Source organism: Leptidea sinapis, chromosome 33 (genome assembly GCF_905404315.1).
Source record: "Leptidea sinapis chromosome 33, ilLepSina1.1, whole genome shotgun sequence".
In the NCBI taxonomy this organism is placed as follows: Eukaryota; Metazoa; Arthropoda; class Insecta; order Lepidoptera; family Pieridae; genus Leptidea; species Leptidea sinapis.
Window position 1 is genome coordinate 1,029,048 of NC_066297.1, and position 24,922 is coordinate 1,053,969.

Genomic DNA, 24,922 nt, shown 5'->3' on the forward strand with positions numbered 1-24,922 from the left:
ATTGAAATTTATAGGTATCAAAAAAAATGCATTTCATTCTCAGACCTACCAAATTTATCGTAATACAATTGTTGTAAGTTCCACCTTCGCACGACACGCCACAAATTAGGATATCATCCCCAGCATCTGGATGTGTGGCGGTCCTCCACAGTGCGGTTTTCAAGGAGCTTTTTTCCTCGTACTACTAAGCTGTGGAATGAGCTTCCTTGTGCGGTGTTTCCGGGACGATACGACATGGGTACCTTCAAAAAAAGCGCGTACACCTTCCTTAAAGGCCGGCAACGCTCTTGTGATTCCTCTGGTGTTGCAAGAGAATGTAGGCGGCGGTGATTACTTAACACCAGGCGACCCGTACGCTCGTTTGTCCTCCTATTCCATAAAAAAAATTTTATTCGAGTGCCATCTTGCAACCCTATAGCAGATTTGTGGATGGAACAGAATAATATAAAAATTGCAATACAAAAACAGTTGTAGATCGTGGATGGGTGACAATTTGACGTTATATGTATGTTTCATTGCTAAATCATAATAGAATAAAAATAAAATAACACATATTTAGGGGTGGATCACTCTTATCATTTAGGGGTATGAAAAATCGATATTGGCCGATTCTCTGACCTAACCGATATGCACACAAAATTTCATATAAATCGGCGCTGTTTCGGAGGGGTTTGGCTACAAACACCGGGACACGAGAATTTTAAGTATATAAATAATTTTAACTATATATAGAATAGACAGGAATTTAATTTGTGGTTTAGAAAAAAATATGCATTTTCTGAAATATTTGAATCCTGCCTTTAATTTAATAAATTGTGTTTTAATTAATTTTTTCACTTTACTTAAACTAATTATGGTACTGAACGGTATTCAATAAATTATTTTTTTTAATTTTTGCTCGGATACCTGATATTTAAAGATAAGCCTATTACAATTACTTACCATAGAGTCTTACAGTATCGTATTTGACAAGATAATTCACTCATACCACAGATTAAAACACAAAATAAATACGCAAGCCGACTCCACCACTCTGGTTGCCTGGACGTTTGACTGTCTATAGAAAAAAGCCGCTCTAGTTGCCCGGACGTTTCAGTAGCTTTATTATGTTGCACAATTAAAATTTAAAATTTCTTTAGGTATGTAATATTTGCATGTAGTTATGTTTATAGCGAGTGCAATAACACTTAGATTGGGATTTATTTATTATTATTATTTTTTTCCCTCATTTTTTGTTATCCCCTGATAACTTTTAAATTTATTTATTCAGTCAAAAAATTATAATTATTATATTATTATCTATCTATATATATAAAAATGAATTACTGTTCGTTAGTCTCGCTGAAACTCGAGAACGGCTGGACCGATTTCGCAAATTTTGGTCTTGAATTATTTGTGGAGGGCCAGAGAAGGTTTAAAAGGTAAATAAATATGAACATGCTCGGAATTAAATAAAAATAACAATTTTGTTTTTCCTCTGATGTGCCCCCATAAAACAAATTGAAATAATAGTTTAATATGAATAACTAATTAGAATCTTTATATCTTTCTAACTTTCTCAGGAGGTAATAAACAAGCTTTAATTTAATTATTGATTTTTTCTTATAATTATATATGGCAATACAACGTTTGCTGGGTCAGCTAGTAACTAAATAAATAAGTACTAAAACCATCTCGGAAACACGCTGCATCTTATGGTATAAAGTTTTTTCCGATCGGTTCAGTAGTTTTTGCAGTATTACTGAAGAAAAAACGGCCCTCCATTTATTAGTATAGATTCGATGCAAATAGTGGAGGCTATATGGTACATACACCGCTCCCCCATCTTGGAATACATACGAAGTGTTAACAAATTGTTATTTTTTAAAGTGATAACCCTCACTTCTGGGGCGAGCGCTCTTTCCACTGAGCCAACCGTGCGAGTTCGAGCGACATCTCAAGTTAATTTCGTAATATTGCAAATCTTGGCGTTGAGCAGGTTACACTGTAAAGTAGATCCACTAGATGAAGCCACAACCTGAGAGTTGAACAAAGCATACAAGATTTATCAACGATACGTCACTCGAACGGTTGGCTCAGTGGAAAGAAAGAGAGTTCGCGGTTTCGGGCCCCGCATCGTTCATAAACTTTTTTTTCAAATTGAATATATGTGAAGTGATTCTTAAGAAAATCATTAAATAGTTAAAGATATACCTTCGGTTAGGAAAAGGTGCACTTAGCATCTTATCTTCAATTTATAACCCAAGTAAGTAAGACATGTCTCAAAACGATTTGAAAACCAAATAATTAGAATATATAAACGCATTGACGACCGGACAGCCCCATAACGATTGACTAATTTAATATTCAAAATATCAAGGAGCTAATTCTAAGCGTGGCTGACGTTTTACGACTTGTCAATCAAAATCAGTTACAGTAACAAAATATTCGCTTTCCTTATGTATATTCTCGTATCTGTTTGTTTATAGGCTAGTATATTATTTGGGTCCCAATAAAACTATCCATCATTTAGATAAGGGGTCCCTCAGGATCTCCCGAAGGATAAGATTCAGCTATTCAGATGTATCTCATAAACAACAATAATTAGACATTTAAAAAAAGTGCTGTTTTCTATTGCCACTATATAACTGCAAATAATAAAACTTTAAAACAATGTTTTTTACATTAAAATATTTAAAAAGGGACATATAGTCTATTTTATGAAAATAGGGGACGAGACGAACAGGACGTTCAGCTAATGGTAATTGATACGCTCTGCCCATTTAAATGAGGTGCCGGTCAGGATTACAATATAATGTAATGGCACTATAACTGCGCTCGTCACCTTCAGACATAGATGTCAAGTCTCATTTGCCCAGTAATTTCACAAGCTCACGGCACCCTTCAGACAGAAACAGAATAATGTTTACACATTACTCCTTCACGGCAGAAATAGGCGCCGTTGTGGTACCTATAATCTAGCCGGCATCCTGTGCAAAGGAGCCGTAAAGGTAAAGTTTACATTGTGAGATTACGAAAGCTCTTTATGCAAGACTGTACCGGTTTTTATGAACATGCGGGAGAAACCGCGGCGCATAGCTAGTAAAACGTACATTAGTATTCATGCGAAGGAAGGTAGATATTAATAGTGCCTAATAATATACATAAAAACTTGATTATGTAACCTACCTGCCTACATTAATGTTGTTAACATAAATATATTTCGAATAACATTACATACTCAAGTAATTGCCACTCCACATGTTTGTATGTTGTTATGTATGACGTAAATTATACAATAATTGCAGTCTCCACCAGTGGGAGGCTCCTTTGCACAGGAAGCCGGCTAGATTATGGGTACCACAACGGCGCCTATTTCTGCCGTGAAGCAGTAATGTGAAATGTGAATGTGAAGGGCGCCGTAGCTAGTGAAATTACTGGGCAAATGAGACATCTTTATCTCAAGGTGACGAGTGCAATTGTGGTGCCGCTCAGAATTTTTGGGTTTTTCAGAAATCCTGCGCGGCACTGCATTGTAATGGGTAGGGCGTATCAATTACCATTAGCGGAACATCCTGCTCGTCTCGTCCCTGATTTTCATAAAAAAAACTCTACCTGATTTGGATTTTTAACAATTTTGAAGTGAAAACTTATTATTAAAAGATTTTGAATTGACGAGCGCAATCGATACTGCTCTGATTTAGGTTCAATCAATAATCCTGAGCGATAATGCATTGTAATAGGCAGTGCTTCGTGGAAAAAATAAATATATTTAGAACTAACCTCTATTTTGAGCAATTCACGCATGCTAAAACAAAGTGCCATACAAATCGCGAGTGTAAGACGTAGCTTGTCACGCACACTAAATTAATATTCCTGGCCTGTTTTAAGCTTCTTCTCCATTACTGGAGGTTAGCAGTCAGCTTTTTAAACTACCTTGTTCAGGTAGTAGTGTCTAATATATTAGAAATGACATCAAAAAGAATTCTATAGGAATCAATTTTGAGAAAATGAATGCCTTTTATGCCTTTTTATGCCATGGCTAAGCGGAATAGTTCTTGGACTGTCTTGATGCCAGTCCATTCCCTTATATTACTGAGCCAGACATAATAAGAGACTCTATCTAGACATATTAATCATCTAAGTAGCAGGGATTTCTGCCATATCGAAGGAAAAATGCTCTTAAAAACATAACATCATTAAAACGCAATCGCGATGTCGCTCTTATTTTACCAGTGGGAGGCTCCTTCGCACAGGAAGCCGGCTAGATTATGGGTACCACAACGGTGCCTATTTCTGCCGTGAAGCAGTAATGTGTAAGCATTACTGTGTTTCGGTCTGAAGGGCGCCGTAGCTAGTGAAATTACTGGGCAAATGAGGCTTAACATCTTATGTCTCAAGGTGACGAGCGCAATTGTAGTGCCGCTCAGAATTTTTGGGTTTTTCGGGAATCCTGAGCGGCACTGCGTTGTAATGGGCATGGCGTATCAATTACCATCAGCTGAACGTCCTGCTCGTCTCGTCCCTCATTATCATAAAAAAAAAGGTTCAATCAAAATCAGAATTCTGATTGGCACTGAAAGTGGCAGGGCGTAGCAGTCCTTTACCATCAAGTGAAAGCCTTGCTCGTGTTGCCTTTCCTCGTAAAAATAACATCATAATATTGTATTTTAGTTTTCATCAATATAAAAAGCCTTTTATCTCTCGCAACTTTTTATTAGACTATAACATTTAGATTTTAAATAATAATAATGCTATTGACTTTTTAATGATTCTACAGATTGGGAATGGAGCGACCGCCCTCAGGCTAGTAATTAATAAGGTTAACTGTACAATATTACTTTGTAAACATATTTTTAGATGAAAAAAAGTCCGCTGAGTTTGTTGCGCCCATTCTTCTCAGATCTGAGGCATTCTATTTGGAATGGGTGGTAGTTTTTGACTTTTAATAAGTGATTTCACATCCTATTTTTATATTTAAAAATTAATTCCTGTTCGTTAGTCTCGCTAAAACTCGATAACGGCTGGACCGATTTGGCTAATTTTGAACTTGAATTATTTTTGGAAGTCCAGAGAAGGTTTGAAAGATGAATAAATATAAAAATGCTCCGAATTAAATAAAAACAACAATTTTGTTTTTCCTTTGATGTGACCCCCGTCGTTCAAAAATCAAATTGAAAGAATAGTTTAAAATGAATAACTAATTGGAATATTTATATCCCTCTAACTTTCTCAGGAGGTAAGAAATAAACTTAATTTTAGCTTTTATTTCACTAATATTAGGCAATTTGCTAAGTTTGCGAGAACTTTTCTCACTTTGATTTATTATTACAATTAATGATGCCGAGGAGAAGACGACCTGACTTATCTCCTCGCAGTCAATCAAATGTGTGAAGAGAGAGACAGATAAGGAAAATAGTCGTACTGCTATGTCAGTGAATTCACCCACCATTGACGAAGTGGCTGTTGTCATTGTGGGAGAAAATTTACAATTGAAAACAATCATTCTTATTTCCAATATTTGTTTTGTATGGACTTTTATATGAGAGAATTTATTGACGCACGGTCAAACAGTTCTGTTGTGAAATAATTTGATTATAGCAATAGGGAGCATATCTTAGGAAATAATTCTTGATGTTATATATATATATTATTGACAAATTAATAAAAAATATTATTTTATTTATTAAATACAGAACAACGTCTGTCGGTTCAGCTAGTTTTAAATAAAAATATTTGAATTTGAATAATAGTTAAATAAATTGAATTGATTAATCATATACGCGGTCGCTAACTTAAATAAATTATGAGGAAGCTCGTAAGGTCATGGTCGCTCAGATGGCAATGAAGAGGGCTCGGAGTTTCCCTGCGAGATCGAATCAGAAATGAGAACCAAAGTTACCGACATAGCCCAGATGGTTGCGAAACTGAAGTGGCAAAGGGAGGATATATGGTTCGATATAGCTTTACGTTGGTCAAATTAAATGTAGAAGCAATTATTGATTGTGTTAGGTTATAATATTACAAAACGCACCCACTAAAATATTTGCATGTCTGTCAAGACGAAACATGTGCCTACTCTTAAATTTGTAACAACTTTACTTGTGAATGTTTCTGGCAAATAAAGAACTTTGACTTTGACTTTGACTTCGACTTCGTCTTTGACTTTGAAATTGAATTTGACTTTGACTTTGACTTTGACTATGAATTCGACGGACGGATGGCCGTTGGGGCAGTAAAGGCTTCGAATGACAACCACGTACCGGAAAACGCAGTGTTTTCACACCCCTACCTTAAAATGACAAAATGGACAGATTACCTGGTCAAGATCGCCGGAATAGATTGTATGACGGCTGCGCAGGACTGACCGTCATGGCGATTTGGGGGAGGCCTTTGTCCAGCAGTGGACTTCTTCCGGCTGAGATGATGATAAATTATATAATAAAAATATACCTGGACGACCGAGCCTTGCTCGGATTTTTAAGAAGGCACAAAAGTTTAACCAAAGAAAAAACTAATAGGACATCTGGATTCGAACTGGGGTCTTCTGCTTTCCGAGCTCTTATAGTATTGTATATATTGGCGAATTTACCTTTGTATTCTAATGTTATTGTAGCAGTTTTTCAATAAATCACGGATAAATCTACATTTTTTAACGGCCGTTTTCAATAACCTATCTTATTAGTTTAACTTACGGATACATTGCTGTCACCGTTTAATGACAAGATCTCCATATTGCATATTCGACATACAACTTCAATATTTACACCTCAAAACCTAGTACTGTCGGAGTTTTTTTTTTTATGGAATAGGAGGACAAACGAGCGTACGGGTCACCTAGTGTTAAGTGATCACCGCCGCCCACATTCTCTTGCAATACCAGAGGAATCACAAGAGCGTTGCCGGCCTTTAAGGAAGGTGTACGCGTTTTTTTTGAAGGTACCCATGTCGTATCGTCCCGGAAACACCGCACAAGGAAGCTCATTCTAAAGCATTGTAGTACGCGGTAGAAAGCTCCTTGAAAACCGCACTGTGGAGGACCGCCACACATCCAGATGATGGGGATGATATTTTAACTTGTGGGGAGTCGTGCGAAGGTGGAATTCGGCGGCAGGTTAAACAGCTCTTCGGAACACTCCCCGTGATAAATGCAGTAGAAGACACACAATGAAGCGACGTCTCTACGCAACGCCAAGTGATCCAGCCGTTCGCAGAGCACTGGGTCCCCGACAATTCGAGCTGCTCGAGCTGCTGCGAGCTGCTGAGTAAAGCGAAACTACGACTAGTTAAATCTAAAATGCCTACCTTGCTTGAAAAATAATGCACGCCCCTGCGTAATCCCAACGAGTTACCGGTCTGCCTTTCTTTCTAACACCAGCAGGACGCAATTCATCGATAAATGAAACAATTATGAACAGTAATTAATAATTATACACAGTTATTGTATGATAGTGTGTATACCCGCGTAATTGCAGGCACATTCCGAACAGTAGTACCTAACAGGTTTACAAATATGTCTGTATTCCAGAACGCATATAATCAAGTATTTTTTGCTGTTTTCATATTTTTTTATGGAATAGGAGGATAAACGATTGTAAGAAATATCAGAGGAATCACAGGAGCGTTGTCGGCCTTTAGGAAGGTAATAGTAATTGATACGCCCTGCCCATTACAAATACAAAAATTGTGAGCGGCATTATAATTGCGCTCGTCTCCTTGAGACATAAGATGTATTCATAGCAAATAGCCAGGTTTTCCCAGTTTCCTAGATTTTCCCCCACAAACGTTTTGTATTCGTTTTAAGCATAATAAAGTTTTATCCCTCAAAACGTAGATAGGGTTGTAGAAATAAGTTTTCTGAGACCTACCTACATATAAAGCTTAATTGTAAATTGCTATAATAAGTAGATTATTAGTAATTTTGTATATATTTTATTAACAAATATAGAAATTTGATTTTTTTTAAGACTAGATGTTAAGTCTCGGTGCCCAGTAATTTTACTAGCTACGGCGCCCTTCTGACCGAAGTACAATAATGTTTGCACATTACTGCTTCACTGCAGAAATAGTAACTATAATCTAGTCGGCATCGCATGCAAAGGAGTCTCCCACTGTGTCGTATCGTCACGGAAACACCGCACAAGGAAGCTCATTCCACAGCTTGGTAGAAGAAAGTTCATTGAAAACTGCACTGTGGAGAGCCGCCACACATTCAGAATTTGGGCATGATATGCGGTTGAAGACACACAATGAAGCGACGCGGTCTCTACACAACGCCACGTGATCTGATAAGTGAGCATAAAAGCGACATAATACAGATTTTTTTTATCAAATTAAGGGACGAGACGAGCAGGACGTTCAGCTGATGGTAATTGATACTACCCATGACAATGCAGGGCCGCTCAGGATTCTTGAAAAACCCAAAAATTCCGAGCAGCACTACACTTGCGCTCGTCACCTTGAGACATAAGATGTTAAGTCTCATTTGCCCAGTAATTTCACTAGCTACGACGCCCTTCAGACCGAAACACGGTAATGTTTACACATTACTGTTTCACGGCAGAAATAGGCGCAGTTGTGGTACTCATAATCTAGCCGGCTTCCTGTGCAAAGGAGCCTCCCACTGGTCATGGCGGTGGTGGATCACGGAATACGGTCATATTGGCGATGGTAGTTAAGCATACGTCATTAAGTTTATGTTTAGTAAAAAGTATTTTACGTGCCTATTATCCTTGTATTACCTTTGAGTATGTTGATATTAAACAGTGAAGGACTCATAATCTCGGGTACAAATCCCGGTAGATGCAAACATTTGTTTGAAGAATATAAGTGTTTATTACCGAGTCGTGGATGTTTATATATATGATATAAATAGTATGACTGTTCATTGTCAGTACACAAAAATCGTCACCTTTTTGCTCTTAAATATTGATTTTCATTATTATAACACTAGAAATAAGGGATTGCTTGTAACTAATTCTAGAAGGCTTCAGGCATACATACATAATAGCTACATATTCAGGCATTATCTATAAATTAATTTAAATGTTTCATTAAAAATGGCTCTTTCGTCAATCCTCCTACTGCACAGGTGAATATCTAAGTGATCGGACAGCATTGGACTAGATTAAGATTATTTTATAGCAATAACAATGACAGTACAATAATGTACATTTTAATAAAAGCAGTGCAGAATAAAGAATGCTGGGAGAGTTTCTTGTGCCGCTTCTTCTCATACATATCTCAGACATATTTTCTATGAGAGAATTTATTGACGCACGGTTTGACAGTCCTCCTGTTATGTGCTATTTTACGAATTAATTCTTGATGTTATGAAATATTTTTGACGTATTCATAAAAAAAAATAGTATTTTATTTATTCTATACACAACAACGTCTGTCGGGTCAGCTAGTTATTATCTAAAGAACTGATGCACCGGAATTTTTCCGCGTTCTTTCATCTAATTCTCCCGCGGGAAAGTTTAAGATTTTCGGGATAAAATATACCCAATATTCTTTTCTGCAATAACATGTGTGACAAATCTTGAAAAGTTATTTGAGTAGTTTTAACTACTATTAGTATGGAAGCGTAAGACAAATAAAAACTCTCTTATACATAATTATAAGTAATGATAGACTCAAATAGATGGGGGTAAAAACCTTATTAAAAGTTAAAATATTAGTCAAATGTAACATTTTTGTAATTAACTTTATCAAACTAATGGGTATTAAAATACAAATTAAATTACATTTAATATCTAAATCGTGTACCAAAGATTGCATAATTATTATTTATAATATTTTATTGTATTTGGTGCATGGTTCGAAGTTAATGTTAAATTAATTCAAATGTTTGATAAATAAAGGTTATATCTCTTATGTAAATGACTATGTAAACTTTTCTTATTCACTTTCGATTTTCAAAAAGCAAACACAAAAAAAAAAACAATTGTTATATATTTACCTATTATAAATATTTATTTAAAATTCAAGTTTTGTAAAATTCACTGATTTAACTGATAATTAAAATAAATATTTTTTGCTGTGAAGATTTACTTCCGTTTGTACTAAACAAATTAAATTTTGTTTACTATTATTAAAGTATAATTTTAATGAATATAATACCTGTATTTCTAATTTAATATACAAATAAAATTATTAAGTATTCACCTGTCTCCAGAAATATACGTCCGCCATCACAAGTCACTGTAAGAACTGTGAGTGTCTCGTTAGCATCAACACCGACTGGTTCAAAAAGCAGCTTCACTTTAATAATATACTGTTTTCATTTTCACACGTTATCACTTTCATTGTCATTCATTTTTATAGTCTGTGTTCGTTCATTCATTGCTGAATTTGCAAATTATTGTAAACATATATTATGTGAGAAATTTAATTCTTGTTTATAAATGGGGTTAAGTGTTAAGTAATCTTATTGATCGGATTTGAGCTTTTAATTACTGTTAGTAATAATATAATATTAATAATTATAAATTATGTTAATTATATATCTTACCTTATACCTTTCAACGAGCAATTCTTGTATATATAATCTGAATCTCAGAAACGGCTCCAACGAGTTTAATGAAATTTAGTATACAGGTAGTTGATGGGGCGAGAAATCGATCTAGCTAGGTTTCAATTTTATAAATTGCAGTGTTATCCGTTTTTTTAATGGGAAACAGCTACAATAACGTTAGAATATAAAGGTAAATTTCCCCACTACATACAAGACTATAATAGCTCAGATGGGACATTAGGTGATCCGGAAAGCAGAAGACCCCGGTTCGAATCCAAGTGTCCTATTAGTTTTTTTTGTTCAAGTTTTGTACCTTCTTAAAAACCGAGCAAGGCTCGGTCGTCCAGGTACTAATATTAATTACAAATTTAAGCAGAATTGTCAAATTGTGAGTAGAGGTATTTGGTGAGGATTGCATAATATGTAGATTAAGATTCTTTTTTGTTGTTTGGTCGAGTTCTCGGAACAGGCTTGCCGTGCTCGCTTTGCCGAGCAGGACATTCAGCTGATGGTAATTAATACGCCCTGCCCATTACAATGCAGTGCCACTCAGGATACAACTGCGTTGGTCACCTTGAGACATAAGTTGTCAAGTCTCATTTGACAGACAGAAATACAATAATCCTTACACATTACTGCTTCACGGCAGATATAGGCGCCGTTATGGTACCCATAATATAACCGGCCACCGGTGCAATGGAACCTCCCACTGGAAAAGTAAATTGTAAGTGAATTTGTTTTAATGTGCGTGCGTTCCTGTAAATAGAGGATTACTGTCAACCTCAATATTTTTCGTCGTTTTAACAGCTGTCTCAGTCTATCTAGACGTATAGATAATTTAACCTATTGCCCTTAGATTACTTATACGTCCAAAAAGAACGTCTTGCTGTCACGCAACATTACAACAGGTCAGGTTTAATAATGTACTAGCTGACCCGGCAAACGTTATTTTGCCATATAAATTGTATTGATCTTTTGCTTGCTAGTTGATAAGAGATGGCGCTAGTTGTATTCATTAGTAACAATCACACTTCTTTTATATTTTGTATAATTCACACTATATTGCTATGGGGCAACGCTGCCGATATTAATACAATATTTGTGCTGCAGAAGAGGGCTATTCGCGCTATTTATAACCTAGGTCCTAAAGAATCATTGAGAGCAAAATTTAAAGAAATTAACATCTTGACTGTTGGTTCTCAATATATTCTTGATAATGTAATGTATGTTCATAGACACATAAGTGAATTTGCCAGAAACTGTCATAACCATAATGTTAACACCAGGAATAGACATAAACTTATGATGCCTACTACTCGGCTAAGTCGAGTTAGTAACTCTTTTGTGGGGCGATGTATATACTTTTACAAGAAGATCCCAGAAAATGTTCAAAACAAAAGTATAACGTTATTCAAAAGAGTTGTTAAAAAACGTTTGTGTGGTAAAGGTTACTATAACATAAATGACTTTCTTAATACCACAGATTGGGAATGGAGTGACCGCCCTCAGGCTATTAAATAATAAGTTTAATTGTTCAATATTACTTTGTAAACATATTTATTCGATGAAAAAAAAAGCCCGCTGAGTTTGTTGCGCCCATTATTCTCAGGTCTGAGGCATTCATTTTGGAATGGGTGGTAGTTTTTGACTTTCAATAATAAGTGATGTCACATCCTATTTTGAATTTGAATTTGAATATAGTTTTATAAATTATAGCCTATTTGTTATTCTTGTGTGTAACCTATATTATTGTAAAGTTTCATCAAAATCTATTCAGTAGATTTTGCGTTAAAGAAGTTCAAACATACATCCAGAAATAAACTTTCACATTTATAATATTAGTAGGATTGTGTCTTACACTCGCGATTTGTTAGTTAATTTATTTTAGTGTGTTTGCGTTTCTGAAAATAGAGGTAAAAAGTTCACCGTTATTTTTGCGCTGCGTTCACAGCTTTCACAATATATGAGCCTCTTCCTAGGTGGTACTTCTTGCTGTTAGGCATGAAAACAGGCCAGGTTTATTACTCTTGTGTGCATGACCGCTATAGGTCTTACACTCGCAATTTGTTAGTTACTATGTTTTAGTATGCTTACATTTCTGAAAATAGAGGTTAACATAACGAACATTTCATAGACACCTTGAAATGATTTCATCATCTTCATATCAGCCGGAAAACGCCAACTGCTAAAGAAAGGCAAGATCTCCATGGCGATCGGTACTGCGCTGCCCTCATCCGGCGATCTTGACCAGATCGTGGGTCCATCTTGTGGGGGGCCTACCAACATTGCGTCTTTCAGTACGTGGTCGCCATTTGAGGACTTTACAGCCCCAATGTCCTCTGTCGCTGGAGCTATGTCCCTGCCCACTGCCACTTCTCATTTCTGATTCGATCTCGCAGGAAAATTACGAGCATAGCTCTCTCCACTGCCCTCTGGGTAACCATGAGCTTTCTCATCAGGCCCATAGTTAGCAATGTGAAGACTTTTATGATTCGAATTTTATGAATTAATATACTAGTTACGTATTAATTTCGATATGTTTTGTTAGTCTTCAAGGGTATCAAAGTGATTTAATCTTCCGCCCGCACGGCCTAGAGGGGGTTAATTAAAACAGTATTCACAGTGGTACCGTAACGTTTACATAGGCCTCCGAAAAAGTTTACGTGATAAATAATTAGTGTTTCTAAATCTGAGTTACGTTGATACCAAAGAGTAGATTCGTTCCCGTGTTTCAATAATAAGTTATCACACACAAATTTGAAGCAGATATTACACTAAACACAACCTAAATCTAAACATATTTTTCGAGGTTCGTGTGTTTGTGTACATTAGATATGGCAACTGAGTGAAATCATTGTGTGAATACACTGGAAGAATCGTCATCATTCACCAAGAACTAATGGGCTTTTCATGGGCTGCGTTCAAGCGGCAATTGACGACGTGCTTGCACAGATCCTCTCCGCTGAAATTGTAGTCTTGGGTGATTTCAACGGGCACAATGCCGAATGGCTTGGATCACGTACCACAGACTACGCAGGGCGATCTGTGCATGATTTTGCATTGGCGTACGGTCTGTCCCAATTAGTTGCGTCGCCAACGCGGCTCCCGGATGTGGATAGCCACATGCCGTCCTTATTAGATCTTCTGCTGACTACACATCCCTATGGTTACCAGGTCATTGTCAACGCCCCTCTCGGAACGTCCGACCATTGCCTGGTCAGGAGTGTAGTGCCTATCCGACGTCCACGTCGCAGACCACCAGAGACCCGCCGCGTTTGGCACTACAAGTCAGCAGATTGGGATAGGATGCGTTCCTTTTTTGCATCCTACCCTTGGAGCAGGGTTTGTTTCCCTTCGGATGATCCTAGTGCCTGCGCCGTTGCAGTAGCCGATGTGATACTACAGGGCATGGATATTTTTATACCAAGCTCTGTAGTACCGATCGGTGGCAGATCACAGCCCTGGTTCGATGCGTCAGTTAAAGCAGCATCTGACTGCAAAAAACAGGCGTATCGAACTTGGGTTGCGGCGCTGGGCACAAACGATCCGAACTGCATAGTTCTTAAGAGGAAATACAACCGTGCTTCCAGATTTTTTAAGCGGCAAATCGCCCGTGCAAAGTCACAACACGTTGTCAAAATCGGCGAGCAGCTTTCCAGTTACCCGACCGGAACACGCAAGTTCTGGTCGTTGTCGAAAGCTGCTCTTGGTACCTTCAGCCAGCCGTCCATGCCGCCGTTGCACATGAGGAATAACACCCTGGCCCATACGGCAAAAGAGAAAGCCGATCTCCTGTGCGCTCTTTTCGCCTCCAACTCGACTCTTGACGACAACGGAAAAACACCGCCGACCATCCCGCGGTGTCAGAGCTCTATGTCTGAAGTACAGTTCAGATAGAAAACTGTTAGGCGAGCTCTGCTTTCGTTGGACGTCAGGAAGTCGAGCGGGCCGGATGGCATTTCTCTAATTGTGCTTAGAACGTGTGCCCCTGAGTTGACGCCGGTGCTAACGCGTTTATTCCGGCACTCTTATTCCAAAGGCGTAGTCCCTGACTCATGGAAGTCAGCCCTTGTCCATCCGATCCAAAAAAAAGGAGACAGTTCGGATCCGGCAAACTACAGGCCTATTGCTATTACCTCCCTGCTCTCCAAAATCATGGAGAGCATAATTAGCCGTCAGCTCTTGGTATACTTAGAGGGTCACCAGTTGATCAACAACCGACAATACGGCTTTCGCGATGGTCGGTCGGCAGGTGATCTTCTGGTATACCTAACACATAGATGGGCTGCGGCTATTGAAAGCAAGGGGGAAGGCCTAGCAGTTAGCCTGGATATAGCGAAGGCCTTTGATCGTGTATGGCACAAGGCGTTCCTCTCTAAACTTCCATCATTTGGGCTTCCCGAGAGCTTGTGCAAGTGGACCTCCAACTTCCTCACTGGGCGCAGCATACAGGTCGTTGTCGACGGACATTGCTCGAACCCGAAGCCCGTGAATGCTGGAGTGCCCCAAGGCTGTGTGCTATCTCCTACGCTGTTTCTTCTGCATATCAATGATATGTTGGACACATCCAACATTCATTGCTATGCAGATGACAGCACTGGTGATGCCGTATACACGGGCCATGCACGTCTCTCTCGGGAAATCGTCGACCAGTGCCGGGAGAAACTTGTGTCTTCTATCGAGTCCTCTCTTGAGAAGGTCGCGGAATGGGGTAAATTGAACCTTGTCCAATTTAACCCCCAGAAGACTCAAGTTTGCGCGTTTACCACTAAAAAAACCCCATTTGTCGCATCACCGCTCTTTGACAACACTTCCCTAAAAGCCTCGCCTAGTATCGGAATACTGGGTCTTGAAATCTCGAGCGATTGCCAATTCCGTGGCCATCTGGAGGGCAAAGCCAAATTGGCTTCAAAGAAACTGGGCGTCATTAATAGAGCACGGCAATACTTCAAGCCGGCCCACATTCTAGCGCTGTACAAAGCGCAGGTCCGGCCACACATGGAGTATTGCTGTCATCTCTGGTCTGGCGCACCCCAGTTTCGGCTCGATCCATTAGACCGCGTGCAACGCAGAGCAGCTCGAATTGTCGGGGACCCAGTGCTCTGCGAACGGCTGGATCAATTGGCGTTGCGTACAGACGTCGCTTCATTGTGTGTCTTCTACCGCATTTATCACGGGGAGTGTTCCGAAGAGCTGCTTAACCTGATTCCCGCCGCCGAATTCCACCTTCGCACGAATCGCCACAAGTTAAGATATCATCCCCACCATCTGGATGTGTGGCGGTCCTCCACAGTGCGGTTTTTAAGGAGCTTTCTTTCGCGTACTACAACGCTGTGAAATGAGCTTCCTTGTGCGTTGTTTCCGGGACGATACGACATGGGTACCTTCAAAAAAAGCGCGTACACCTTCCTTAAAGGCCGGCAACGCTCCTGTGATTCCTCTGGTGTTGCAAGAGAGTGTGGGCGGCGGTGATCACTTAACAACAGGTGACCCGTACGCTCGTTTGTCCTCCTATACCACAGTGCGTAACCATCACTCATGAGGTTCTAAATTAAACTAATTTGTGTCATAGTTTTGTGATAATTAATACAGTTATAACGTGAGGGTAGTTTTAAATTGCACAAATAAACACCTAATCTCCTAACGTCGTCAAGCTCACGTATTAAAACACACGTTTACAAATTTCAATCAATCAAGTGTGTAGTGTGTGGCTGTGCAGTAAAAGAATGTCTATACATCGCGGGGAACCCTAGTTCAATTCCAAGAAATTATTTTAAATGAACAATTTTAATAATATTTTATTATTTTTTAAATTGAAGTTTAATATAATTATTTTTTGGTCTATTCAGTTTTTTTTAAATAATATATTGAGTACTGATAGTACCTAATTAGATTATATACTAAAGATGAAATTAATCTATGAACAAAGAAACTATGAACATTACTGTTCGTAAGAAGTTGCTTTGCCAAAATCTTTAAAAGGCTTGTGTATACACATGTTTTTAACTATCTGAAGCCCATCTTAAGCTCACGTCAGCACGGTTTCTTTGCGGTTCGTTCAACTGTTTCTAACTTACTTGTATATACTTCATTCCTATGTGACACAATTAAAGATAAGAGTCAGGTTGATTCAATATATACAGATTTTGCGAAAGCTTTTGACTACGTTCACCATTCAGTGCTTTTATGCAAGCTACATCACCAGGGAATTCATGGTAATCTTCACAGATGGTTCACATCTTATTTATCAAATTGTACGCAACTAGTTGCGTTAAGTGGCTTCGAGTCAATCCCGTTTCTTGCTAGCTCTGGCGTGCCTCAAGGCTCAAATCTTGGTCCTTTGCTTTTTTTGGCATTTATAAATGATTTATTATCCAAAATTCGATGTGAGTGCCTGGCGTACGCTGATGATATAAAAATCTTTCGTAAAATAAATGGACCAGAAGACTGCTCATTGCTCCAAAGGACCATCCACACTATTTTGTAGTTGTGTAAAAGTAACCGCATGAAGCTGAATATAAAAAAGTGTCAACTGATTTCATTTACTCGCAAGAAAAATCCATTTATTCATGATTATGTTATCGACGGCAATGTTCTAGATCGTGTGAATGTGATAAGGGACTTGGGATTCATATTTAATTCGGAATTATTAAAGCCATTATAATGATATGTGTTCAAAGGCAAATAGGACGTTAAGCTTTGTTAGCAGAATCGCCAGACCTGAGAGGAAAACTCCTGGATATTATTATACAATGGTTTAGTGAGAAGTATCCTGGAGCATTGCCCAGTGATTTGGTCTCCAATTTATAATGTTCACCGTGATAGAATAGAGTCAATTCAGCGGCGGTCTGTAAGAGTTCTTTGTAGCAGGTTGGGTGTCAGACGTAAAATTCCCGAATACTCTGAGCACTTACGTAAATTTAACTTGCATAGTCTTTATAAGCGAAGATGGGTATCTGATATGTGCGTCTTACATAACATTGCGAATGGTGTTATGGATAGCCCTCTATTAAGTTTGATAAACTTTAAAGTGCCAACACGTATATCTGTACGTATTCCATGTCTATTTTCGATCAATTCCTCAAATAATAATGTATCGCATAACAAGCTGATTTTGATATATTCTTTACAAATATAAACTTGTTTAACATTACTTTCTATAGAACTTGCTAGTTTACGTAAAATAATTTAATGTTTAGCTTAAATTTCATCATAATGTAATTTCTGTTGTGTCCACTTATTATTTTTTACTGTATTTGGTGAATGATGTGTACAATTTTAATTGGTTCTCAGGATCATAAAAATATGCTGTAATTGTAATTAGATGATAGTTTTATCTTGTTATCTGTTATTGTACCTACTTGTAAATAAATGTTACCATCAGCGAGGAAACAACTCATGCCAAACTCCTGAGAATGCCTCGTGAATAGGTTAAACATGATTGAATTGATTGCAGCAGTAAGAAGCAGTTTACATTAACAATAAACCCAGACCATAGTAGGTGCATGGAGTAACAGAACTTAGGGAGATTAACACTAAATATAATTCAATAAATAACCCATGATTCAATGATTTTTCTGTGTTTCGATGAAGAAAGGGACATTTAAGCTTGGGAGTCCCGTGTTCTTATAACTTCAGTAGAATCTTTATCGATGTGATATAAAAAAATATATCATAAATAAATAATACGTATTCTTAATATATTTAGTACCTTTATAATATTATATTATAATGTTTGTTTTATTATTTATACTTATTTTATATAACTATTTCACACATATTTTCTCATGCGGTATTCACCTCAAATTCATTTATCTAAGACCTTTATCTTCTTCTTCTTGAAGTGCCATCTCCTACCGGAGGTCGGCTATCATAAGTGCTATTTTTATTTTTGACACAGCAGCTCGGAACAGGGATTCTGTGCTAAGGTTGAACCATGTCCGGAGGACGCTTTCCCTGGATTTTCCCTTGCATGATGAGTTGGAGCAGGTTGTATTTATCATTACGCATTATGTGACCAAAGTACCTGCAGCTTACTTTTCTTGACAGTATTCGAGATCTCTATCTTTTTGTTCATCATCTACAAAACTCTTTCATTCGATATTCTATCCGTCCACGATGTCTTCAGAATTCTTAGGTACACCCACATTTCAAAGGTCTCTAAGCGGTTGCTCATATTTTGGGTTAAGGTCCATGATTCTACACCGTACAAAAGAACCGGAAACACATAGCAACGTGCCAACCGCACTCTGGTAGATATCTTCAACAATCGATTGCAGAGGAGATGGCTTAGCTTCAGAAAAGCGTTACGCGCCTGCTCTATCCGGCACTTGATTTCAATGCTGTGTAATAATTAACGCAGCCGGCTGCGTTGGCATGAATGACCACCACCTCCCTCTCATCGTTGTCCGGGAGGGTAACCCTATCTCCTTTTTTTTTATGGAAAAGGAGGACAAACGAGCCTACGGGTCACCTGGTGTTAGGTGATTACCGCCGCCCACATTCTCTTGCAAAACCAGAGGAATCGCAGGAACGTTGCCGGCCTTTAAGGAAGGTGTATGCGGTTTTTTTCAAGGTACCCCAGTCGTTTCCTTTGTTGGGTGCAAAAAAAGCAATTATAAGTGTGAAAAACATAGCATTTAAATATCTGTGCATTTTAAAAAGCGCGAGCCTTAGGGGGTGTGGTTCAAGTGAAATCTCACGATATCTCACCAAGGTAGGGGATATATTTGGATACAAGGAGGGGTAATATTTGGATGCCACATCGATAATAGTTAATATGATTATATAAGAAGTGTACCAAGAATTCCTTAAAGGCCGACAACGCCCCTGTGGTTCCTCTGGTGTTGCGTGGACGGCGGTGATCACTTAACACCTGGTGACCCGTACGCTCGTTAGTCCTTCTTTTAAATGAATAAAAAAATTGCTGCCACGGTTGGGGTTTCTGACTGAATGTTGTTTTGAATTTCACATTTCTATTGATATCTTGAACTTCATTTAAGTTAATCGAAACTTGAAATAAATTTATATCTAATACTATTACAGGAGCAAAAATTACTATAATTTGCATGTATAGCAGGACGTTCAGCTTATAGTAATTGATAGGCCTTGCCCATTACAATAGAATGCCGCTAAGGATTCTTGAAAAACCCAAAAATTCTGAGCGGCACTACATTGCGCTCGTCACCTTGAGACATGAGATGTTAAGTCGCATTTTCCCAGTAATTTCACTAGCTACGGCGCCCTTAAGACCGGAACACAGTAATGCTTAAACATTACTGCTTCACGGCAGAAATAGCCGCCGTCTGGTATCCATAATCTAGCCGGCATCCTGTGCAATGAAGCCTCCCACAGGTTGCGGTGACCATCAGGTGACCCGTTTGTAGGAGCGTTTGTCCCACTCTTCCATAAAAAAATACATTACGTATCGTGCATACTTCCACGAGGTGTTTTAAAGGTAATGAAAACAATCAATCTTCATAACGAGTTGTCAAGTTATTTATAAATGCCATTCGTAAGTTATTCTGCTCATATTAACGCTTACCAATGTCAACATAATAATTATAAACAATACTACAATTTAACGTTACGATTTTGGAGGCATGCAGCCGGTATCAGCTCGAACCATTTGATCGCGTGACAGCTGCTCGAATTGTCAGGGATCCAGGGTTCTGTGAAGCTGGCGTTGCGAGGAGACATCGTTTGATTGTGTGACTTTTACCGCATTACAGGGAGTATTCCGAAGAGCTGTTTGATCTTATTCCTGCCTCCGTATTCCACCTTCGCACAACACGTCACAAATTAGAATATAATCCTAACCAACCTTACTACAAATTTATCGATACTGAATTTAAAATAAAGTAAAATAAAAATAAAGTAACACCATGTGTGTGTTTGTTATACATGTAGGTAGGACAAATTAAATACAAGGGATCTAAATATTTTCAGTTTTTTCGTAAGCTAATTCTCCTTGGTATTTACTGATTTTTATTTTCATATTCTTTGTACTTAAGTCTAATATGTTTATGCATAAAATTATATATTATATATATGAGATGCCAGTCGTTCCGAAAACTTGGTATTAACTCTTAGGCGAGTTATGTTAAACGTGCGTTTCAATTAATTAGTGGCAAAACCCGGAGTATTGAGAACGTTTTTGTGCTTCTTCATTACACTAGCCAATATGAATAATTGTCGCTTCGTGGCTTCCTGAGAAAGGCTCGTTTAGCTCTCTCTAATATTATTAGATGAGATTTTGCAGCTCCTCCCCAGACTGTTATACAATACATAAATGACTGATTGACACAGTGCAATATAAATATATTTAAGCAATTGGCAATCAGCTTGGTTTATGATATAAGTTTTGTAAGTCTTCCAGATAAGGATAAGATGTGCGACAAGAAGGTGAGTTTTTCATCCAATTGGACTCCCAGGTACCGTAATTCTGTCGTCCTCTGTATCTTTGGACAAAAGCATGGTGATTCTGCTGCTTTATCACATCTATTATGTTGTTGTAAGCTGGATGTGTGGCGTTCCTCCACAGTACGATTTTCAATGAACTTTCTTCCATGTACAAACAAGCTGTGGAACTTTCTTGTCCGGTAATTCCGAGACGAAACGACATGGGTACCTTCAAAAAAAGCGCCTACACCTTCGGCAATTCTCTTGAGATCCCTGTGGTGTTGCAAGAGAATGTGGGCGGCGGTGATCACTTAACACCAGGTGACCCGTATGCTCGTTTGTCCTCGTTTTCCACAAAAAAAATACCCATAGATGCATGTTGGAGCGTAGAGGACTGCATAGCACACTGTTGTTAAGTATACAAAAAAATCTCCAGCAGATCGACCATGACGAAAAACGTACCATTGGTTCAACTGGTGACTCCCCAGGTACACCAAGAGTTGGTCGGAAGTTAGCCGGATTTGAGCTATCACCTTTTTTAGGGATCTTAACGTGCAAGAAAAACCTAGCTTACCGAACTATTCTGCTAACCAAGCTGTCTAAATTATCTATGCCTTTAAGTTTTGACAACTCTCGTCATGTACGCCGAAGCGTTGCTACGCGACACTGCCCCCTCCCAAGACATGATCGTCCCGATCGTCCGTCATCGTTGCTTCCGTAGTACTTACCCGATGGACATGTACGATTCTTCGATGGGTACGCTGGTTCCCGACAGTCACATCATTTATCCTTGTGATTACTTTGTATGGCCCCTCCCAACTTTATTGGAGCTTCGGAGACTTCCCCTTTCGCCTTGTGTAACCAAACCAGGTTTCCCTCTTTAAAACTAGGAACATTAGCTCTTCAATCGCAGCTGGTCATCATCCGTTCACTTACCTTAAGACCAGGATTTCCGCCGTAAAGCTCTACACCATAGGATGGTCGGCAGTGTCTTTATAGTGCCTTTAAGAATGGAGTCTAACAGAATCATGCAAACAGTTTCAACATCGAAAAAGAAAAACTGAGAGTTAAAGGGATTACTATTGTTGATTTAACAAAGGCGAAATTAAAGAAATAAAAAATGATAACTGACATTTGAAAGCATGCTTAAAAGAATTAAAAAATAAGAATATAAATTGAAGAAACAAGGGAATGAGTTATCATGTTGTGTTTGTGAAAGGTGCTTCAAATGAAACTGAATGCAATACAAAGTGTGGCCATTAGAATTGCAGTTTCAAAAAATATCGAAATATTCCCAAAGAATGCTACGAAAAAACCACTGATTTGATTCAGTTAAAATGTTCGTGTTGTCTCCAACAGCAATATTTTTATCTCGTTAATTGAAGCTAGTTCTTGGCAAAAGCCTTAACCACAATATACAGATGTTTCACATTTTAGATTTATAATATGAACGATTTATAATTTTAGATTTATAATAAACAATTTAAAACTGTACAAATATTGGATTGTACAACTGTACAAATATAAGATAGATTATTAACTATACCAAATGTCAAAAATGTAGATGCGAATATTTTATTAAATGGAGAGGTGGTAAAACCAGTGGAATCTGCTATTTTTATTTGCATAACTCTTGATTCCAAATTGCAGTGGGGCCCCCATATTGAAGGATTGGTGAATAGGCTTAGTTCTGCAGCATATGCGGTTGAGAAAATTAGACGGTTAACTGACATAGATACGGCGAGATTAGTATATTTTAGTTATTTTCATAGTATTATGTCCTATAGTATATTGTTATCTTTGTGCTGCAGAAGAGGGCTATTCGCGCGATTTATAACCTAGGTCCTAAAGAATCATTAAGAGAAAAATTTAAAGAAATAAACATTTTGACTGTTGCTTCTCAATACATTTTTGATAATGTTTTGTAAGTTCATAAGCACATTGAGGAATTTTCTAGAAACTGTGACATTCATAATGTTAACACGATGAACAAACATAAACTTGTTATGCCTACTACTCGGTTGGGTCGAGTTAGTAAGTCTTTTGTTGGGCGATGTATATGCTTCTACAATATGATCCCAGAAAATGTACAAAACAAATGTGTTACAAAATTTAAAAGACATATTAAAAAACGTTTGTGTGGGAAAGGTTATTATGGCATAAACGATTTTCTTAATGACACCACGGACTGGGAATAAAGCGAACACCCTCAGGCTCTTTAATTATACATTTTTATTGTACGATATTACATTGTAAACCATATTTTATATTTAAAAAAGAAGCCCGCTGAGTTTCTTGCGCCCGTTCTTCTCAGGTCTGACGCAGTCTCTTTTGAATGGGTGGTAGATTTTGACGTTCAATAAGTGATTTTAAATCCTATTTTGAATAAAAATATTTGAATTTAAATTTCAATACTTAATATCTTTTACTTTTTAGATTATCAAGGTGAATGTACTTAGCCTTATAATATATACCGACGCCTAAATAATTTGAGGACGGAATAATCCAATCCGGATATATGCGGAATCGGAACTGAAATATTTTAACGACGTGATATATCTAATTATAGCAAAACATTATTCATAACAAGACTATGTTTTATAATTATATTTACTATACTTACTATGATTACCTGAAGTAAAAGTATCACAACATATATTGTTTACTAGCTGACCCGACAGACGTCGTTCTGTACAAAATATGGCGATGTGCTACCTGTCTCTAACATTTTTTTTAATGACAGTAAGGTTCAGCAGATTCTAATTGATACGCAGAGTTCAGCAGATTTTAATTGATACGCCCTGCCCATAACAATGCAATGCGGCTCAGGATTCTAGAATAACGCAAAAAACCTGAATGGCACTACAATTGCGTTCGTCACCTTGAGACATAAGATGTTAAGTCTCATTTGCCCAGTAAATTCACTAGCTATGGTGCCCTTCAGACCGACACACAGTAATGCTTAAACATTACTACTTCAAGAATAGGCGCCCATAATCTAGCGGGCATCCTGTGCAAAGGAGCCTCCCGTTTGAACTGCCAAACAACTGATCATATCAGTTAAGTTTTTTAAGTTTCTGCGCATTTTTTTGTAATTTATTTAAATGTGCGAACCTTCTACGAAGTATTTGAAAACGTTTAACAAAAAGATAAATGAAATCGGTAAAGCAGTTCTCAAATTATAGCGTGACCGGGATATCTATGGGTTCTCTTCTATATTTATAGAAGATTACATAATGGAAATTTAATTACGAATACAATTTTCTTAAATCGTTCGTTTAAATTTCTTTCTCTTGCCTTACACTGAAGTGGTTCACTAGCTATTTAAGTGGCCGAAAAAAGTGTCTGCGTGTAAGCCGATACATTAGTAAACTACAAGTGGTTGCAGTGGGTGTGCCACAAGGTTTGATCTTGGGTCCAATACTGTTTCTAATGTTTACTTAAATTGAATATTGAAAACGCAGATATCATTTGCTATGCTTACTACACCGTAAGTAAGGAAGTCTTGAGAGTAAGCAAACACACGTTCAAAAAGTAGTAGTAAGTAACCTGTAAAGTAATAACCTTTAGAATCTCAGCCCTGCGAAAACGAACTATCTGTTGCTCACATACCTAAAACCGACCAAGCAATCATACAAAAACACAGATATGGTAACGCAGCAGGAGTTCCCTGCTATTGTCTACCGATACAGAGGATGATACAATTTCGACATCGGGAAGATCAATTGGATGAAGAACTCTTCTAGCCGCAAATATTTGGCAGATTCGGGAAACTCATGACTATCATTAAGTTATTCAGGAATACAGCTCATTGTGAACTGCTTCGATCAATTTGCATTACAACTACGGTTTAAACTCTCCCATGCGGAATTCACGTGCTTAGAGTTCGACAATTATTCACATTGGCTAGTGTATGAAGGAGCACAAAAAGTTCCACAATACACAACACTCAGCTCAGTTTTCTTGACAATGAGGGAGATCCAGGTCTTGAGGATAAAATGGATTATCTAGAAATGGATAAGC

General features: G+C 37.9%; 1 protein-coding gene across 1 annotated transcript in view; it reads right to left on the bottom strand.

Annotated features, from left to right (window-relative positions):
• Window positions 1–10,255, bottom strand: part of LOC126974672 (facilitated trehalose transporter Tret1-like) — a 56,205-nt gene extending 45,950 nt beyond the window's left edge. The window contains exon 1 of the mRNA XM_050822223.1: window positions 10,150–10,255. Coding sequence (XP_050678180.1) covers window positions 10,150–10,176 — 27 coding nt within the window. The 5' untranslated portion in view covers window positions 10,177–10,255. The remainder of the gene's footprint in view (window positions 1–10,149) is intronic.
• Window positions 10,256–24,922: the final 14,667 nt, after the last annotated feature.